A 20,680-nucleotide genomic window follows, 5' to 3' on the forward strand; every position below is an offset into this window, starting at 1 on the left:
TATTTGTGACAAGGCTTTTCATAAGTCTATTCTCTTTCCCTCGGTATTCAATTTTTAAAAAAGAATGATTTTTAATGATTTATGCAGCTAAGCCACTCTGGCTAGCTTCTGCCAAAGGGGATCATCTTTCTCTCTTCTTCCTCTCACACAGCCCCTGGCAGCTGAGGGAGCTAATTTATCAGAAGGCTAATTGCTTTCAGGGGAATAACAGGCAAGAGCTGTCTCATGCCCTAAATTGTCCTAGGATCAGTCTGGCGAGGCAGTGATAAATCAGGGAACAGCAGCAAGGGGCGCTGCGCCTTGCGGTGGCAGTTAGCTGGTGCATGAGCTTCCTTCGGACGTGACAACTACAGCCTTTGAGCGTGACTAAGCCATCTAAACATCATGCTAGGCACTCAAAGAAGCAGTTTGAACCAACTTCACAGCTATCTGAGAACTTCTGAGGGACAGATAATGTTCCAGAGGAGAAGGGGAAAGGCCCTGTAACTGCGCTGCTTTAAAAACTGTTGAAAAGGTGGGAGCTGGAGGATTTCAGACCAGCAGCTTAACTGCACTTCCTGGAGGAATATGGATAATGAGAATTATTTGGCCCCACTGATCACTTGGAAGATAATCTCTTTGAACAATAACAAGAGTTTTTCAAACGCAAAACCTGGTTAAGCCAGTCCAACTTCCTTCTGCAGCAGGCCAAGGGACCTAGTGGATGGTTGCACTTGACTTTTTAAATGCTCTTTGCTATTACAAGCTGGTGTTGGTAGCCTAACGTGGCAGATAGCTGCTGTACAGAGGACGTGTATCTGTCCAGACAGCTCTACTTGGAAAAGGATGGCTGAAGTCAAAGGACTTCTTGAATTTCCGAGGAGCTCTGTCTTGAAACACTTGTTGGTGTTTTCAGGAATGTCTTGGACTACAGCACCTACGTAATAAACCAACATAACATCGAGGGCGGCCAGCCTGTTAGGATTAGAAGTTAGGGTTTAGAATACAAAATCGTTCTGGCAAAGTGAGGAGGAAACCACTGCATTTTTAAATACCAGGTTCCAGCCTCGGATGAATGAAGTGTTGCCTTTGAGTGGGAGTAATCAGCTGTGCAATCACAGCAGAGAACGACTGCAGAACAGAAACTGGAAGCTGTAGTAGGTTAGGTAACTGTAGTGTGTTTTTTTTAACATGCTTTCATGTTTAAACATGAGAGTTTCCAGAGCTACCAATCATGCCTGATTGTAGGTATTGTCAAAGGAGAGATGGGCTGAGCCACCGGCTGAGTTGTTAAAGCTAGGTGCAAAGTTGCTGGTGCTAATTTCTGCCCAAACATGTGAGAACTTGGGGTGTGGGGAGGTTGCCTTTATTGCTTATTTTCTGTTATTTACTAGAATGCCTCTTGTGATTAAAAAAATAAAAATAAATTAGATGCTGCATCTACCATGTGATGCGGCTATGTTTGTCAAATGCTAGAGGATCAAAATAAGCTTTGTGAATTCTGCTTGTGTCTCTGTGATGTCTCCTTCTCAAGATTAGTCTCTTCATATAGAAATTGATTAACGGGACAAACCTGAAAAATCTCTGTAGCTAGCTTGAAGAAAAGATAAGCTAAAACCTTGTCAATTCTGGAAACAGAACTACACCTTGCAGCGGGCTTCAGTTTGAGGCTACGTTCTGGTTCTGTAGTTTACAGTAAAGCCATTTTTATAATTTTCTTCTAATTCTTTCAGATGAAAGGTGTTAGTAGCTGTTATTGAAGAGGGGTAAACTGAAGTCTGACAAAGGTGTAATCAGACTATATAGTTGAAAACTATATAATATTGTTGATCTGTTACACAGACTGTAGTAAGGAATGTAAATGTATTTTACTTCTAAGCTTGAAAAACAATTGCAGTTTTCCAATGGTTAATTATTCTCATCACAGCTTATAGTTTAATGTTAAACTCCGATGGATTAGGAGGGGAAAAAGGAGGATAATGCGAAGCATTGCAATAAACAAGAATGTCTTCAGGAACCACTTATCTGGATAAAAACAGTTGCTTTTCTTAATGCTTCTCTTAATAGGAGGTGATAGGAGGCCTCCTTTCTGGTTTTCTGGCATCACTGTCTATAAATTGTCATAACAAGTACAGAAAAAAACTGAAGTGAATATCTGTCTGCGGCTATTTGTTATAATCTGTATGTGTAATCGATCTTAAATCTCTCCAGAAATATGTACAGATGGATTTGTGTAGCTCGGTGTGCCAAGAACACACAACTTAACTAAGTTTAGTAACTGAAGTCCTGTGTGTTTGTGTAAGAGGGAGAGCTCCACCTACTGGAAACAAGCTACCAGTTTATGGAGCGTATTTTGAATGAAGTGTGTGATACTGATTTCTTGTGTGCCAGAGAAGTCTCAGGGATTTCGAATGTGAGCATTTGCAAAAAAAAAAAGTCTGCTTCAACGTTTGAAAGTCTAATCTCTGAAAATACTTTCTCAAATTTTTACATGGACTTTTTGTTTGTTTATAGGAACATCATCTCCAACGGGCTATCTCAGCACAACAAGTATATGGAGAGAAGAGGGATAATATGGTTATACCAGTCCCAGAAGCAGAAAGTAATATTGCATACTATGAATCTATATATCCTGGAGAATTTAAAATGCCAAAGCAGCTGATTCACATACAGCGTAAGTACAGTGATCTATTGTAGTCTGCAACAAGAACTTTATTTTGCCAGTCATTCATTCAAGAAATTACAAATGTCTGTTGAGCTCACGTCAAAACTAACTTCTGAGAATTAATTTTGTCCAGCATGTAAAGGAATGTGTACTTTTTACTGAAGAGGTAATATTAAATTCTTGATCAAGAAGTAGATAGATATCTTTCTTGAGCCTATCCATTAAAACTCTAATTTTAGCAGTCGCAAAGATCCATTTTTGCTCTCCATGGCATTCAGTAGTTACAGCTTGCAGGAATCTAGTTTTATTAAGAGAAACAGCTACTTTCAGGAGCAGATTACCTGTTCACTGAAGCTTAACCAGGATAATATGACAGTAGAGTGGATTGGGAAGTCAAGCAGAAATGGTGGTATTAGTACTATTTGTCTATGCCTGGATGGAAGTATTCTACATCTAAAAGTAGGTGCTTTTTTTTGATCTCACCAATGACTTCTAAAGGTGTTAGGATGTTGTTATTACTGGAAGATGGCAGTTCTGTGAGCTTGATGTGAGCTCTGTGTTTGAACAAGCTCTGAAAACATTATAAAAATACAAACTGTTTCAGAACTTTGTTGCATAGTGCAATTATCAGAATGTAAAAAGTAGCATCTGTTGTATGTAAACAGATCTTATGCCTAAATAATGTTGGCTACATGTTAGATTTCTGTATCCATCTGAGCTTCAATGATAAGCTAAATTAGGAGCATGCTCTAAGAGGCAAATGGAGACACCAGTGCTAGGAGTCTTCCATGCTGATATTAAGGTATGCTTTTTCATTCTTCTTTTCCTTATCTAGTGGTCTCACAGCTGAAATGACTGTCTTCAGTTGTATTCTGTTCTACCTATTTATTTTTTTAAATAAAGTCATACTTTTTACAGTGTGAAATACTCACTTGGAGAAATTATCTCTTATAAACTAAAACACAAAAGACTCAAGAATCTGGGAGGTATTGTTCTGGGTGCAGAATGCTGCATTTTCATTGGATATTGTGGAAAATCGAACAGTTTGTGTTCTGCAAGTCATCATTTGTATTTGAAGATTACCTGCTATGTTGGGTAGGCCATCCTGGTAGACCAGTTTGGTCTTATGCTTTTAGGTCACAAAAATAATGGATGAGGATGTATGTGGGGTCTGTGTAATACAGTCTGTCCAAAGTTTTGTTCAAATAGCTCTAAGATGCATTTAGGCTAGAGACTTAACTTCAGAAGTTGATGATACAATCAATAAAGCTGTAGGATACTAGAGAGCATTGAAAAGTTTGACCAATCTAACAGTTTCTTACTGAAAGCAATGAGGTCAAAAACTTGGATGTCTTAGGCACCAGTAAGTTTCATTGGCTAATAAAAGCATATCCAAGTAGATGTCAATTTCTATTCCTGAACTTAATGGTGTATTTTTTTTTAAAAGAGAAAGCTAAATATAGCTTCTAAGTAACATTACTGCAGTGTTCAAACAAATTATTTTGGTTTTGTGTTTCAAAGAATCTGGCATATTCTAATAGCAGTGTCTGGAGTACAAAGCATTTCTGTAGTAAAACTGTAACTCTAACTTTGTATTGTGTTATTCAGCTTTTAACTTTTCATTGTATTATTCAGCTTTTAGTTTGGATGCTGAGCAGCCAGATTATGACTTGGATTCAGAAGATGAGATCTTTGTGAATAAGTTGAAGAAAAGAATGGATATCTCTCCTTTACAATTCGAAGAGATGATAGACCGACTCGAAAAGGGCAGTGGTCAGCAGGTACAACATCACTTTGAATTAAAAAATAAAACCTAAAATATGCACTATTTATGTGTATGACTATTTATGTATATGACTATATGACAATAACATACTGGGTTTTACATTTAGCCAGTCAGCCTGCAAGAGGCCAAGCTATTGCTGAAGGAAGATGACGAGTTGATCAGAGAAGTGTACGAGTACTGGATTAAAAAGAGGAAAAACTGTCGGGGGCCCTCTCTTATCCCAGCAGTGAAACAAGAGAAGCGAGATGGTTCTAGCACAAATGATCCCTACGTTGCTTTTAGAAGACGAACAGAAAAGATGCAGACAAGGAAAGTAAGTAGATTAATCCTTCCATCTCGTTCTCTTCCTTCTGTCCTCTCAGAAAAAAGCTTATCTAAAGAAACAATCTTGCTATGTAGTGTAAAATAATAGAAGCTGACTGGTTTGTTTTGCTTTTAATTTGCATGGGAAAAAAGATAAACTACTGTAGGCCAGCTATTAAAGGAAAAATTTGTATTTTTTTGCTAAATCTGCTGCTAAACCTACTTATGATGGTGGTGCGGTAAGCTGTAGCTCAATGATACTTGCCTATGTTTCTCTTCATTTTTTTTTTAGCTTGTGATTTTTTTTTTCAACACATAAATACTTAGAACTTTAGTTCAGATTATGTAATTTAAGTGATGTGGGAAACCATAAAATACTGTGTATCTACAGAATCGAAAAAATGATGAAGCATCTTACGAGAAGATGCTTAAGCTGCGTCGAGATTTAAGTCGTGCAGTTACCATCCTGGAAATGATAAAGAGAAGGGAAAAAAGCAAGAGGGAGTTGCTGCATTTAACACTGGAAATCATCGAAAAGAGGTAATACTTATTGAAAATGTGCTGCAGAAAGCTTTGGAAACTACTTTATATTCCCATTAATACTTGATAAAGTATGAGAGATTATTTTAAAATAAGTGTTCAGACTTCTTCACTGTTACGGTATAGCAGATTTCACACGTGAGATAAAACTTAGAGACTCACTCATCGTGGAAAAGTGGCCAGCCACCTTAACCTACACTGGTTTTGTTCTGTGTATTCAAATATATGTATCACGTCCTATATGTTATATAGGAAGAGAGCTCATGATTTTGGGTAAACTCCAAAGGAATTTAATGCATTAAACTTCTTTGCTGCATAGATGAAGGAAATGATAGTTATTTTTAAGGTCCTTCCCAAGCATTGCTTTCTTCCTTTTCTTCAATGTCTCTGTTCTTTGTAGCAAAGCTTGATCTAATACCCTCATGAAAACAAACAGGCATTTCATACAGCATAACATGCTGTTCTGTGAGTCATCTCCAACTAGTATTTCTTTTGACATCCTGTTTGACAGCTGTGCCAAAGACCAAATGCTCTGTTCTATCAGCTGTCACTTTCCTGATCAACTGAGAATAACATTTGCAGTGTGGAGTTGTCCTTTAGCAATTGATACTTAGAATTTGAATAAGATTTCTCCAGCTTAAGGATTCATATTTGAAAAGTTAACGCAGAGTCAGACTGAAATCTCTAAAAGTAACTTGAGTTAGTTTAACAAGTTAAGTATCAGTCTGTTCTTTATATCAGGTGCACTTTTTCGAGCACTGACCATTTTCAGAACTAGAGAGGGGAGAAACCCCCCTAGCTTTTTCAAAGAGGAGAAGCTGTTGAACAGAAGAATGACTAATGCCCACTTCATACTGAAAAACTGTTTCACCTTAGTACTTCACACAGGACTTGAAATGCAATACATTTTAAGGTTCTATTTCCTACAAAACTGTTCTGTTATGCAAAAAAGAGAGGATTTGTGAATAAGGTGCTTTGCCTCACTGTTTAAAACCTTTTGTGATAAAGGTGTATTTTTAAGTGGTACTGTCCCTGGGGGGGGGGGGGGGGGAGCCTGCCCTGTTCTTTCCATCAAGTTTTTATTTCCACTTCTTACACTTACATCTCCAAAAGATGATAATGCCTTACAGTTAGTCATCCTTGTGTTTGTCAGAACTAGTTAATTGCAATTAAGATAAAGTTTGCGTGTAATTAGCTCCTCCTCCCCCTTCTCTGGAACAATAATTTTTGTACTTCGGGCTGTCATCCTGGACCTCCTCTTACCCCAGGTTGCAAGTATTATTCATCTGTGTTTGGCTGTCGCATAATTTTTTTTTACCAGATGTGTGTTGTAAACATTCTAACAAGTAAGAAAATAAAAAACACTCTGATTTCAGGTATAATTTGGGTGACTACAGTGGAGAGATTGTGTCTGAGGTCATGGCACAGCGGCAGCCAATTAAACCTACCTATGCTATTCCCATCATTCCTGTGACTAACAGCAGTCCTTTCAAACATCAAGAAACTATGGAACTGAAAGAATTTAAAGTTAACAAAGTGAGTAATGTCAGTAATGGAATTAATAGTTCATGCTGTTACATGTGTAAGCTACAGGATAAGACTGTGGAAAACATTTTTAACTGGGTGTGTGGGGGGGGGACACTTTCTGATAGGGGAAAAGCACTACTACTGGCAGGGAAAATACAGCAGCAAAGCTGCAATAGGAGTAAAATACTTCACTCTGCTGGAGTGATGATAATAGCCTGGGAACTATTGGAATTCCTTAAGACAGAAATAAAAGGAGTATAGATGAACTGGAGACAAGGCCGCATACAGGTGTAACAAATTCTTGCACTAATCAGTGTTAACCTTTTTATCTGATACTGTCTACAGTGTTAGGATATTTTGAACGAAGTTGTATTTATTACCTAAATATTCTACAAAAATGAGGTCTAAAAAAATAAGACTTACACTGTTCTAAATTCATGTAGCTATTTTAATCTGGAGGGTTTCTTTTTAAAATTTGATCGATTGATTTTCCTAGCATGCTGGTTTTCTATTTAACTTCTGGATAATGTATTGATTCAGACAGTTGAACAGTATTTTTCCTCCTGGCTTTGTGCCATACATAACATAGCTATTGTGCCACCAACTTAGCACGTTAAATAAGTCCCATCACACGGGCTAAAGCGTTAAAGTACAACTTTAATTTTAAACAAATACTCCTTATACCTGAGGAATGTATAAAGACTGTTCCAGATCCGACAAAATAGAGTGAATCAATTAAAGCTTCTGCTGGAGTGTACTTGCCTACTAGTTATGCAGGGTTGATGTAGTGTCTGAAGGCTTGAAATAAATCTCTATTAGAAACTTGGAAAATGTATTTGAATCTGCATAGTATGGGGAAATGTGTTTAATTTTTATTCTCTGAGATGCTAGGTATCTTTGTGAAGTCTCACTTCCGTCTTTTAAAGGATTGTTTGTTACTTAATAATTCCCTAATACTGCATAAACATCTATATATGTTAGCAAATAAAAATGGTGCCCAATGGCACCATTGTATATATTTTGGTCTACTTTTCCAAACTAGTATTTTTATCTTGACGACTGGTGTTCTACCGACGGTAGTGGTTGAGCAAGTGGTACTTAATTCCACCATATCTATTAAACATTCCAATTACTGGAAGTGATAAACAAACAAACATGAAATGTCTGCTTGTGTTGGCATCAAGATGTTAGAGAGATGAGTTTGCTCTTCAGCTTTCTTATGCAGGAGTTTTGGGAAACTCCTGTTTTAATCTAATTTGTGTGCGTTTATATGCATTATATGCTGATTTTTTTTCTTTCCTTACAGCAAGATAAACCTGATGTTATTCGACCCAAAAGAAAGTATGAGAAGAAGCCAAAAGTCTTACCTTCGTCTGCTGCTGCTACTCCTCAACAGACGAGTCCTGCTGCACTGCCAGTCTTTAATGCTAAAGATTTGAATCAGTATGATTTTCCTAGCTCGGATGAAGAACCTCTCTCCCAGGTAGTATCTCCAGAATTTTATGCTGCTGTTAGGGAAATAACAGAAGTAAAACTCAAGAATTTACTAATACCTCTTCCTCACCAACACCACCCTCATTTTAAAGGTTTTGTCTGGTTCTTCGGAGGCTGAGGAAGAAAATGATCCCGATGGTCCTTTTGCCTTCCGTAGGAAAGCAGGCTGTCAGTACTATGCTGTAAGTAGAATTTTCTTGTGTATCATAAGACAGAGCATTGTTGTAGGATGAATTCATGTGTCTAATTATTTAAAAATTATTTTAAGCCTCATTTAGACCAACCTGGCAACTGGCCATGGAGTAGCCCTAAAGAGGGAAGATTAGGAGATGTGCGTTATAGATACTGCTTAACCACTCTGACTGTACCCCAGAGGTGTATTGGGTTTGCACGAAGACGGGTCGGCCGTGGTGGAAGGTAAGCACTACATAATTGGTGTTGTTAGTTAGTTGTTTGTTTGTTTTTTAATAAATCAGTAAGACATCTTTGAAAAGAGAAAAGTTGGGGGGAAAAAAGACATCACAAAGTTGGCATTTGGTATACTTCTTTGATAGCTTCTTCAGCTGATGATGCTGTAGTGGAAGCCACTTAGTACTTACTGCTTGCTTAAATGTTTCTAAATATTTGTATTGCTGGCACTCTTAAGTACTAAGGTGAAAACAAGCATATGTTTTTAGTTGTAATTGGTGTTTTATATTTAAATGACTTGTGTAGTTGTCTTCAAATAAAAGTACTTGATGATAGCAAAAATCAGTTTTCAGAAAATGCATTTCTGATTTTGCATCTGCTGTAGAGGAGAATTTTAGGGAGAGATATTTAAAAGTGACAACTGTTGTAAGTTTTAATCATGGCCCAAATGGTAAAGGATGAAGGACTGTTACTTCAGGCATTTTATTTCTGAGCTTCTTTAATGAAAACAATTTGGAAACTAGTATAAGTGCTATTTCTATTTTTTATTTACTATTTAGTATAGGTGCTGTTTCTTTAATAACTTGTGATGTGTTTTAATACTGATGTCTTCTAATACTGATGGCCCAGTCATTTTTAAATCTTAATTAAAAAATAAGTGATTTGACATTCAAATGAATGCTTTGAGTGTCTTATTCTGTTGGTGAGTCAGATGAGAAACTGAAGGCTCTTACTGGCATTTTGCAGGGGAATTTGGAAAGTAATGTGTGATAGCTTTTGGCACTTCATGGGATGGTTGTAGGTATATTCATTTTATATGTCAGTAAAGCACTTAAATTGAAGTTACTTTAAGAGGACATTTGGATTGCATTTAGTTACGTAAGTAATTTTATTGTATTTTTTCATTGTACTGCAGAAGTCTTCCAGCCTGATGGGGGAGGGGGCGAATTGTGTCCATTGCTTTGTCATAATATATACACAATGCTTTACATCAGCCATTAATAGAGTAAAAGCTAGTACATACCTGGAAAGAGAAACGTCAACGTACTACTGCCTGATAAGTACTGAATATATAGTCATACTTCAAGTGCCTGTTCTCAGGGATTTCTTGGTGTAGAATAGTTTTGTGTAGTTTCTTCTATTTTTTTATGTATGTCTTCCTTGAGCACACATGGCAAACTGGTGATTTTATTGGTATTTTCTTGCCCCTATATAATTCTGCATTGTTTTTCTGTTTTAGGGTGCTACTAGACAGAGCGCATTCGGACTACGATAATACATTTCATCAGCTGGATTTGGAAATGCTTTCCTCATCGCAACACTCTTCAATCAGTCAATTTGCCAATACCTCAGAAACAAATACCTCGGACAAATCTTTCTCAAAAGACCTCAGTCAAATACTAGTCAATATCAAATCATGTAGATGGCGACATTTTAGGCCTCGGACACCATCCCTACATGACAGTGACAATGAGGAACTCTCCTGTAAGAAATTATACAGGGGTGTAAATCGAACAGGCACAGCACAACCCGGGACCCAGATATGCAGTACCTCTATACAAAGCAAAAGTAGCAGTGGTTCAGCACATTTTGGTATGTTTATTTTGACAAACTTCCTTTCAGAAATATTAAACTTGACTCAGAAAATTCAGAATATCGTTAGGTCATCCATACTTTGCTTCATGATCTATTTGGATGGTAGCAACCCATCTTTTATCTTTGCTGCGCAGAATGTTTATTTTTAGTTACTGCCAACAGTAGTGTACTGCATCTCAAACTTATGCAAAGGCTACCTTACTATTTAGGTAGAATTTTAGAAGTGTTGTTATTTAGAAACAGTGTTGTATAGGGTAAAGCTAACTCTGAAGATCTGGATTTCAAAAATAAAAAATATTTTTGAAATGCTGATTATAACACTATTCCATTTTTTGTCACAGTGCAAGTGTGGTGGTGGGAAATGTTTAATTAAAATGTTTGTAATGAAAATACCAGCAAGGTTATGAATTCTACTCTGGACTTTTACTTAAAAGTAAATGCCATTTCCCATCCAAAAATGTCTAGTCATTTCACGCACCCTCTGTGTGCATCTGTTGATGCTCAGCAAAACTCTGACTCTACATCTTGTCAGCAAATGACAGATTACTTCGTTTAGAACCTCACTTACAGAATTGAGGAACTGACTCTAGGAAAACTTGATGTGATGTTAATTGTTTACATTGTGTACATTGGAATATTTGGATGGTATCTCTCTGAGTTCTTCACACTGACAGTTTGGTACTTACATGGTTAGTATATAGCTTACATGACTTCTGAGTTTTGATAAGTTAATATGTTAAATCTCACCTTTTTATACAAAAAAAAAAGTGGGATTCTCTGTTCTTGTTTTTTTAAACAAATTTTTGAAGTTCTCTCTCATTTTCTCAGAAGCTTCTCGAATGATGTTTCTACTTAGAATTTTAGCTTTCAAAAAAAAAAACAAACTGAGAACACCTAGAAAATGTATGAGTGGAGTGGAGATAGATACATATACTGAATAAACTCCCCAGATTGAGGGGATATATGGAATATTTGCTCAGAGTGCTGCCCTAGTGTCTCAGGTCTTTCATGTTCTCCAATATATTTTTCTTCATTTCTCTGTCTTGCTTCCCTGCACCCTCTTTTTTTCTGAAAATTCTTCTTCCTTGCATTTTTAGACTTAGTGGGCAGCTTTGTTCTGCTTCCTTGTTTCATGTTTCCTCTTCTTGCTGTCCTAGAGTAGGTCATTGTCCTCACTGCCATCCTTCATACGTTCTTTTCTCTCTTATGACTCTTCTTGCTGGGAAAAGCATTAGGGCTAAAGCTGGTAGTGCTTTTGGCTTGTGATCCAAATATGGCTTTTGGTGTTTGAATTCAGCCCCTCCACACAAGTAATGCTTCAAATCAATAAACCAGGTCTAGAACTGAATGAGAGCATCATCGGTCTAATAGCTGGAGTCTGAAGTTTGCTGTAATGCCAGCCAGGTTACCAGTATGAAAACAAAACTCTGTGTGATGAATAGTTTATAAACACGCTCTGAAGTGTTGATAGGCATTATGTTATATCTGAAAACCAGAGACTTGAAAAATCGGCAGATTATATTCAAAGCATATATCTGTATGTATATGCATACCTAAATGTAACATAGAATAGAATCTCTTTTTCTTAAAGAGATAATTAAGATACCTCCTAAATGGAAGTGAATAAATAAATGGAATTGCTGTTGTGATTTCTTCTGTAGAAGCTTTTATGTGGCTGAATTTTGAAGCATGTGGGAAGGTAACGTAGATGTCTCAGTGCCTTGCATGTTACATTAATTTGTGCTTGGAATTGACTGCAGGTGGCTTGTCTGTGGAAAATGGGTTAATATGTAGAGCTTTAAAATTTAGAAGTTGTAAAGTTCAGATTCATATTTTTATTAGTGTCAATACAGGAGTGATATACTTCATTTAAAAAAAAAAAAAAGAAACCTACATCTGAATTCATAGACACGCTTGAAATCAGTTACCAGTCTTTGGGTAGTCATTTGTTATCAGTATGACTAAGTCAGTTGTACTTCTAGAATTATTCGTAATCTTAATCAGGAGTTTTTGTAGCTGTGTAGATGTCAGAGGTTTTTTATATATGATGATATGATGGTTGTCTTTAGGGTTAGGTGTTTGAAAACAACTTAGTCTTACGCATCAGTGCCGTTCTGATTTCAAACCTTCTTTCAGTGACTTAAAGTGTTCCTTAAGATACGTTGTCTACACAGATTACAGGTGGGAGTCTTTGTATGTCTCATGGATGAGGTTAACCTCTTCAAAGGTGCTTATCAGTTAAGGCTACAGCTGCAGATTTAGGTTTTCCTTTTGTCGGAAACCCTATAAAGACCACGATGTATCTAACATCTGTATTAGAATTTCTCTGATAATGCTGCAGATAACAATTCTGTAGGGTATCCCCAGTCCTTGTTCTTAGCTATCTTTAAAGCTGGGAGTTTGTGGTTGTGGATTATTTTAGTATTAGTTTCTGGTTCTCTGCATTTTAGTATGTTTGGTTGTTTTTTTATTGCTGTTTTTTTTTTTTTAAGTGGCCATAGGTCTTGTTGCCAGAAACACTGATTAAAAGGCTTTTTTAAAACAGAGGTGCTTTATCCCTTCCCTGCTACTGTGAGCTGTGGTCAAACCAAATAGCTCACCTTTAAGATGAGGTTCATCTTGAGATTCTGTAGTGGTTAGCAGAGGTGGTCATGTTGCTGTGTGCCATCACGTGAAATGTTCTGTCCCATTCAATATGAAAGATGTTTACAGAAATGTTGAGCTTTTTCCACCTGGAACAACTCCAACAAAATGCTGCTGATGTGGAAAAATAGCTGTGGAAAACCTTGTTTTTCAAGTCTGTCAGATGTGGTCAGCACAGGCAAGAATTCGAGATGGTATCTCAAGCTGCTCTGCTATTCAGAGGCCTTTTCATTAAAAGTGTGCTGTGACACAACCGTTCTTCTCTGGCTACAGGAAGCATTGGTTTTCGTCGTGAAGGTCGGAGAGATTTCCTCAAGGAGCCAGGAGGCGTTCTGTGTTCACTTTGAAGTGAGCACCTGAAGAAACAAGCTGTTCTGATACTGGCTTTCAAAGTGCTCAGCGTAAAAAATGTATAGAAGATGGAGTTGTTGGATTGAGATTTCATGTGTCAGCTGAGGAAGGGATGTCTTAAATCTCTTACAAGTTACTTGGAGACAGCTTGTGTGCTGAAGGGATAGACCATGGCAGCAGGATCAGGTAGCCAAGAAAAGTAGCATCACTTTTGAAGAGGGTGGTTCCGGTTCCTTTTCATCTACTGAAGAGTTAGGAAGAGACATCTCTTGCCTTCTTGCAAAAAGACCAGATTTCGGGATCTTCAGACATGTTACACAACACCACTGGCAGTGTAAATGCACGATTCCTTCTTGTAGAGGATTAACTGTTGTTCAGTGGGGAAACTGCTCACTCTGAATGAAATGGAACATTTCCTGCAGGAAAGGAGCCAGTATTGCTGACAGTTTAACTACTAGCCTGGGTTATAATCTTCAGAGATGGCACTTGTGTGTCTTAATAGTTTGAAGGATACAGGAGGCATAAGTGTTCATCTGAACTATGCATGTGTCAGACATTGTCTTCCTTACTGGATTAATTGATCTAGTTCTGCCAGGCAAATGGCAGTCTTGGAACTGCACTGAATTCTAGAGACTGCTTTTTTTCTGCAGACTTGCTATTAAACACTACATTCGTTTTTGGATGTTGGCATCTAGTAAATAAAAGTTTGAGACAGTTAAACTGTATGGCACGTGTGGTCCCGTTGCAGCCTTGGGTTTAGTAGGTGGCTGGTGTCTCCAGTCTGCTAGTGAAAGGTTTGAACACCAGCTCCCAGGCTCTGCAGCAAGATGAAGCATTCGTGCTGTGTTCTGTTCTTCACTGCCTTCTTCCTTGCAGAGAAGTTAGACCTCTTTGAGAAGGTCTGCAAGTCATAAAGAGGCTAACAGTTAACTACAGTCTGCTTAGCAAGCAGACTAAATCTGTAACTCTTGCTTTGAGAAGTCTGTGTTTTGACAGAAGCCTTACTGAGAGTTCTTAGTTATCTTTGGTATTAATAGATAGTACTTTATATGCAAACCTGCAGACATCTAGGCTATTATTAAAGAATCCAGAATAGCTTACCTTGCCTCCTTGCCTTTTCTTTCTTGTAAACTAGAGATGTAGATAACGTGCTACAAGCTGTGCTTTGACATTCGGTAACTTTTTCTGTGGGAATTCCATAGAAATTCCATTTTACCTAGTAAACTTGGTTCTTTTTTTTTTTCACACTTTAATGTGCTTCTGAAAAACAAGTTTGCACATGTACACTAAAGGGTCTAGAAGGATGGTGAACTATGCTTCCATTTCCCAAATGTTTTCTTAGAATTTCTCTCTTTAATTGTGTTGTTGGTTGGTGGATCTCTGCTAGTTTTTGGTGCTTAAGTGTTCTCATCACACTTACCATGCTCTGTCCACCTCCACCAAAGGCATTCCATTTCCAGAAAGAAGCAAGAGGAAGCTTCTCAATCTCTTTGGCAGTTCCTTACTCCAGAGTAGGACCTGTCCTTTTTATTGCTTTCATGCCATCACTGGCTGGTTCAGGTCTTTTTATTTAACCCTTCTATTAGTAATAATCTCAACACTGCTGCTTGCTTTACCATTTTAACTTTTCGAAATACCTGTTTTCAAAGTGGATTATAAACCTGGTCATGAAAAAATCGATGTTTGTATTGGATACTTTCAGTTATCATTGGAATTTAAGTCTGAGCCCCTCCACGGCTGAGATGTTGAGATCTTAGGTGAAGAACAGTAGCCTCAAAGCTACATGGACTCTGGGAATAACAGGTGGTTTTTGGCCACCCTCGGCTTAGTGAAGGGAGGAAATTTTGAAAAGAAAATCTTCTGGGAAATTATGTGACTGAGGGGTGGGGAATAACCAGAATTTATGAAAAAAAATGCATATTTCTTGAGACTTCATTGATGTAATTCCTTTTTCAGAAACTTTGTAGTTACACTAGTTTTTCCTGTTCAGCTTCAAGTCAGTTGTTGTAAGGCTTTGCCCTGAATTGTTGGGTCTTTGGGCTTTTGTAAATTGTTAGACTTGGTCTGTATTCCATGCAAGTGTGGTCAGGTATTATCTGCAGAGTAAATTGCATGTACCTCGAGTAGTCCTGATGTTTCTTAGAAAATTTATATTGAGGATGATGGGCAGACAAATATATATAGCAAGCATTTCCAAATTTTATTCAATGGCTGTTAAAAATCCTCCTTAATAATAATTTCTGATTGTTTTTCCACTACCATGTAGGGAATACATATGTAGGTCTAATATCTAGTTCATAATGTCTAGCTTTAGAGTTCTGATAGGAATTTCACACTGAATTCTGTTGTGCTGAAATATAAGGCTGTCGTAATAATAATCAGGGGCCTAATAATCATGTTCTCGGTGTCTGATAATGCCATGTTTAAGTAAAATCAATCTTGAACTTCTTTTCAGAAAGTGAAACATCTTTGGGCCTGGTGCATCAAATACTAAATCACACTGATGGCTCTAAGTCTCTCCAATCTTCTGAATTCACTGGTGAGAACTTGCTATACAGTAGAAAATCTTTAACCAGGCAGTATAAGCCAGATAACATCTCATAATACAGAGATTGAAAATGTGATGTTCTGGATTACTTAATATTGTGAATGATGTTTGCTTTGCATGCACTTTGGCATTAGTAACCACTAATTGTTCTCTTGTACAGCAGGGGTATGATGCTTTCATGTATTTCTCTTATGAAAATACCATAACAATATATAATCTACCTCCCACAAAGCAGTTCTGTAATTGTGGACTTTATCAATTGCAAGCGTTGGTTATGTGATCTATCTTCTGTTACTTGATTAAGACTGCTTTGTTAATGGCCATTACCTCAGCCTGAAGGATTGGGAAATCTAGTGCTGATTGGAATTTCAGAGTTCTTTTAACCCTGTATAAGCTTAATGTCTTAATGCTTCAGTTTTCCTACTGAAATAGCACTTCTCCTTGTGAGAGTGGATACTTAAGATTATGAAGCAGTTGCTTTTGTTTTTTAATGACTCTGAATACGTAATTCTTCAGATGTTTGACAGGACTGAAGAATGTGCTGAAAGGTTTAATCAGGCTGTTTGTGTTTCTTGGTATTAAAGGTTTTTTTTAAAAAAAGATTGCTCACTTTCCCTGGTAATTCTAGGGAGCTTCTTCAATTCAGGTTAAAAAAGAGAGATGGTTGTAGAGGATCCAGGAGTTTACACGTGCATTTTCTGCTTCCCAGGATATATTTTCTAGTTTTTAGGGAACAGGTTCTTGCAGTCTATATTTTTGCATATATTTTCCTACCTCAGGGGAATAGAGGAGCAACTAGCACATCACCTCACAGTAAGACTTGGCAGTGGTAGTAGAGAGGAGGAGGCTGTGGCTATTTACCATACCCTGAACAATTCCTTGAGATTTGCTGTCCATAGGGATCCTGCAGCTGGCCTGTCTTCTAACTAGTTTCAGCCACTTCAGGGAAAGATTTGCATTTTCAGAGAAAACTAAATGCAGGCTGCAGTGTTTTAAGGCTAATACACATTCAGTGCTGTGGTAAAACTAGTTAGCAGTGTAAAAATAGTTGTATATTGCAGTGTAAAACTGCTGAGAACTGTGGATCTGACAAAACTGCTGACAGCATCACTGTGAACCTGTGCTTCAGAAAACACCACCCTTTGAGTATCAGCATCCCACAGAATATAGTAGATAAGTCAAACAGAAACATGCAATTGAAAGATATTATTCAATGGCTTAATTTGAGCAAAAAATGGGATGTCACTATCCAAAAGATCACAAATATCTCAGTCACTTAAATGATTATAGGAAAACATACAATGAGTCAATTGTGTAGTTTGTTGAAAATCTAAGTTATTGCAGAGGACTTGTTGCTGTCTCTAAGGAGATACTAAAAAAATAATAATTTGTAAGCATTCGTTTATCCTGTCAATCAGTCACGGTTAACCTAAGGGATTTCCGTGTATTCATAGCTGCAAACTCCCAAAGCTTATTTTTGCTACTTTCTTTTCTTTTTGCAGTTTTTAAGTCCGAATACATTTTTCTTTTTTTCTTTTTCTGCAGAAGCGTAGCATTAATACAGTCGCAGAACAAGTGCATGTATTGTCCCAGGCAGTTAAACAAAGAGAATAGCAGCAAAACGTGATGTAGTGACTTAAAATCCTGGAGGCTGTCTAAACTGCAATGGCATAACTTGATTCAGAATTCTACTAGTAACAGTTCAGAATTATATTCACTTTTAATTATGTCAGTTTAGAACGGTATGCTGCAAAATAACTAAAAAAAAACATTCATATGGCCTCATCTCACAGTAAAACTTGAGCTTCACATCTTCTGGTAACTATCATGAGCTATCGTGAGATGTGGATCGCTCTAGGTAGAGTTGTAACTTAAAGGTTTGTAACATTTAAGATTAGGAAAGTCGAAAAATTGATTCCATTGTATAGGTGGCTAAAAGGGTCTTGGAAAATGTTGAGAAGGTTCTGGAGAAGGTGCAGTTGTTAGCTCTGAAAGACAGTTGAGATTTTCTGAAACTGTCTTATTTGTAGTAGCAGTTGAAACTTGGTTGGATTCTGTGTAGCGAGTGAAATTGTATGCTTTGTTACTGTTAAATTCAGTAAATTCTGCAGTATTGGATAGGCATTACTGTATGATGGAAACATGCTAAATCTAAATGCTGTGTCCTTGGCATGCTGTTGGACAAGTCTATAAATGCTGTGTTCCCATCTAGAGCTGCTGAAGCAATAATCTGTTTAACAAATAGCGTGTGTCATCTTTAACCATCAAATGTTTTTATACCTCTTTTCTTTTTTTTTTTTTCAACTTGAAGTTCTTAATTTCAGAAATCACTGTTGTTCAGTTGTCTGTTGCTCTGCTAATTTTTTTTTTAAGACTTGAAGGTCTCCAGTAATACCACGAATATGTAACCGCTTAGCAATACCGCTTCTCAGTTACCAAAAGCTCAGGAGGCCTAAGGGTACAACTAAGGTCTGGGTTTTCTTCTTGCCTGCTAAGAATGGGCTAAAGTTGCGTCAGGGAGATTTAGGTTGGATATTAGGAAGAACTTCTTTACTGAAAGGGTTGTTAGGAATTGGAATGGGCTGCCCAGGGAAGTGGAGGAGTCACCATCCCTGGAGGTCTTTAAAAGACGTTTAGATGTAGAGCTTAGGGATATGGTTTAGTGGAGGACTGGTTAGTGTTAGGTCAGAGGTTGGACTCGGTGATCTTGGAGGTCTCTTCCAACCTAGATGGTTCTGTGATTCATTTGCTCCGTTTTTTCCAAAATAAAGCAGTATTTTGGATTTGGTAAAGCCAGGGATAACTGTTTACTACAACTCTACACTAAAAGCCTAAAATATACTTAAAGCTTGAAAATTGAAGCTGGCTATTCAAAAATTTAACTTGCCTATCATGCTCTGGTACATCTGAGTACAACAGTGGACATTTTTAATCTTAAGTATATTTGCAAAGTACGGTACAGTAAAACACCTTACTGGTATGTGGAACCTTCAGAAACAGCGCTATGTTGGTTAAACCATGCAGATTCTGAAGCTCAGGTTTTTTTTTAAAGCATTAAGTTGAAAGTCGCTACTAACTGATAAATAAAGTGTCTATCGATACCAGAATAGTATTTCAATTCTTCTGCTTCCACTACTGCTACTAGTTTTCTCAGCTATCCCCATGCTAATCTTTGCTAAAGCTTTCTTGCTTAGCTGTCTGTGTTTGGTGATAGTTTAAAAATAAATAAATGTGATAATGGGCTTTTTGTTTACATAAAGTAGAATTAAAATATGAACAGTGAACTCCTTATTTGGTTTATGAATTCTAGGGTGGTTTTTAGTAGGCACTTTGTGTGGTATTACTTCTAAGCTGTTCTCTTAGAAATGACTTTGAAACATTGAAGAAATGAAGCCAGTTGACGTAAGATTTAGCTGCAAGACTAGCATGGCAATATAAACATCCTGCATTACTACTTGCTGAAGACTGTTAATATAAAATAAAATAGTAACCTGAATGTAGCTTCTGAATAAGAATTTATGACCTAAAGAGCTCAGATATCAAAAATACCAGTAAAAATTCAATGCTGTTTCCAGTATGTATTAAGAGGATTTTGGACAATGTTTAAAAAAAAAATTTTAAATCATAAATACACTGGAAAAATGCATGTTCAGCAGTGTTCACTCTGTCTTCAAGTAATTTTTCAAATTCTTACTTTGTTTATCCATTTTTATTAACCTGTTATTCAGGATTATACATAGGCTACAATTATTCCTCAGAATCCTTTTATATCAAGAAGTAGGAGACTGTTTATATCAAAATTAAAACTAGTTTTCTAAAGGCAAGCAGGCCTGAAAAATAAGATTAACCAAACAGTAATTACAATTTGTGAACGAGGTTTAAGTGCATTGATGATCTGTTGCCAAACAATAGTGAACTTTCCTGAAAGTACAACTTTCTTTGCATTCTAGGAGTATGAGTCTATTTACAGCACTTAAGATTGCAGAGATGCTCCTAAATAAGATACATATTTAAGATTTTCCTTCAGTTTTATCATAGGCTGAACTTGTAAAGAGAGTCAAATTCCAGCTTTTGATTTAGTTTGAAATTTAAAGCAGACTTTTATTTAGGAAAAGTAAATTTAAAAAAAAAAAAAGGAAAACAAAACAAAAAACAATCACTGTACTAAGCTAATCAATGTACTAATGACATGTTTTCCATTGGGCATCCCGTGTCAGTCTGTACACACAATATTTGATCAATTTTTTTCTTGCAGGGTAGCTGGATAAAATTGTAGTTGATTTGTCATGCTCTAACTTCTGTCACCTTTTCAAATATTTTAGAGAAGGATGTAGATGTAGTAGTTCAGTTGTAAGCCTGTCCAATTTAGAGTTTTCAACTAAAGTTAAAACATAAATTATAATTGTAGGCACTTGCTACCTTCAAAATGTCATCTGTGAGGGCTGAAAACAATGGTTTCACAGGCAGTTCCCAATTTTTGCATATAAACCTGCTTTATCATTAATGCAGATAGTTTAGCTTCACACACAAAAAAAGTGGAAACTGATGCCATTTCTACCTACAATTTTTTAATTAGATATTACAGAGTTTTGGGTGGTTTTGACTGTATTTTTGGTTCCTTCTTCCCCCTCCCTTTTTTGGTACCAGCCTAAATGCAGCAGAACAATTGAAATCTTTAAGCTGTTTTTTTATATGTATAAAGAGAAGACTTAAATCAAGCAAAATCTTAAGAAGGATGACGGCCTTCTTGCTATAAAGGTGCATTAAGGCTCTTTAGAGAACTGCTGTGGTGTATTTTTTATTTATTTAGGACGATAAAATAGATGTGTTTATATACACA

At 36.9% G+C, this 20,680-nt stretch overlaps 1 protein-coding gene across 5 annotated transcripts in view; it reads left to right on the forward strand.

Annotated features, from left to right (window-relative positions):
• Positions 1–20,680, forward strand: part of EPC1 (enhancer of polycomb homolog 1) — a 67,831-nt gene that overhangs the window by 43,257 nt on the left and 3,894 nt on the right. For 3 of the 5 annotated variants that reach the window (XM_068673566.1, XM_068673563.1, XM_068673562.1), the window contains 10 exons: positions 2,494–2,653; positions 4,280–4,425; positions 4,537–4,743; positions 5,125–5,273; positions 6,650–6,809; positions 8,107–8,283; positions 8,387–8,476; positions 8,563–8,711; positions 9,943–10,295; positions 15,748–15,831. In XM_068673566.1, the coding sequence (XP_068529667.1) occupies positions 2,554–2,653; positions 4,280–4,425; positions 4,537–4,743; positions 5,125–5,273; positions 6,650–6,809; positions 8,107–8,283; positions 8,387–8,476; positions 8,563–8,711; positions 9,943–10,295; positions 15,748–15,831 (1,615 nt within the window). In that variant the 5' untranslated portion in view covers positions 2,494–2,553. Of the gene's footprint in view, positions 1–2,493; positions 2,654–4,279; positions 4,426–4,536; positions 4,744–5,124; positions 5,274–6,649; positions 6,810–8,106; positions 8,284–8,386; positions 8,477–8,562; positions 8,712–9,942; positions 10,296–15,747; positions 15,832–20,680 lie in introns of those variants that run through there. The other 2 variants (XM_068673564.1, XM_068673565.1) reach the window with 1 other exon arrangement.

This window comes from Anas acuta, chromosome 2, assembly GCF_963932015.1.
Source record: "Anas acuta chromosome 2, bAnaAcu1.1, whole genome shotgun sequence".
NCBI classification, from domain to species: Eukaryota; Metazoa; Chordata; class Aves; order Anseriformes; family Anatidae; genus Anas; species Anas acuta.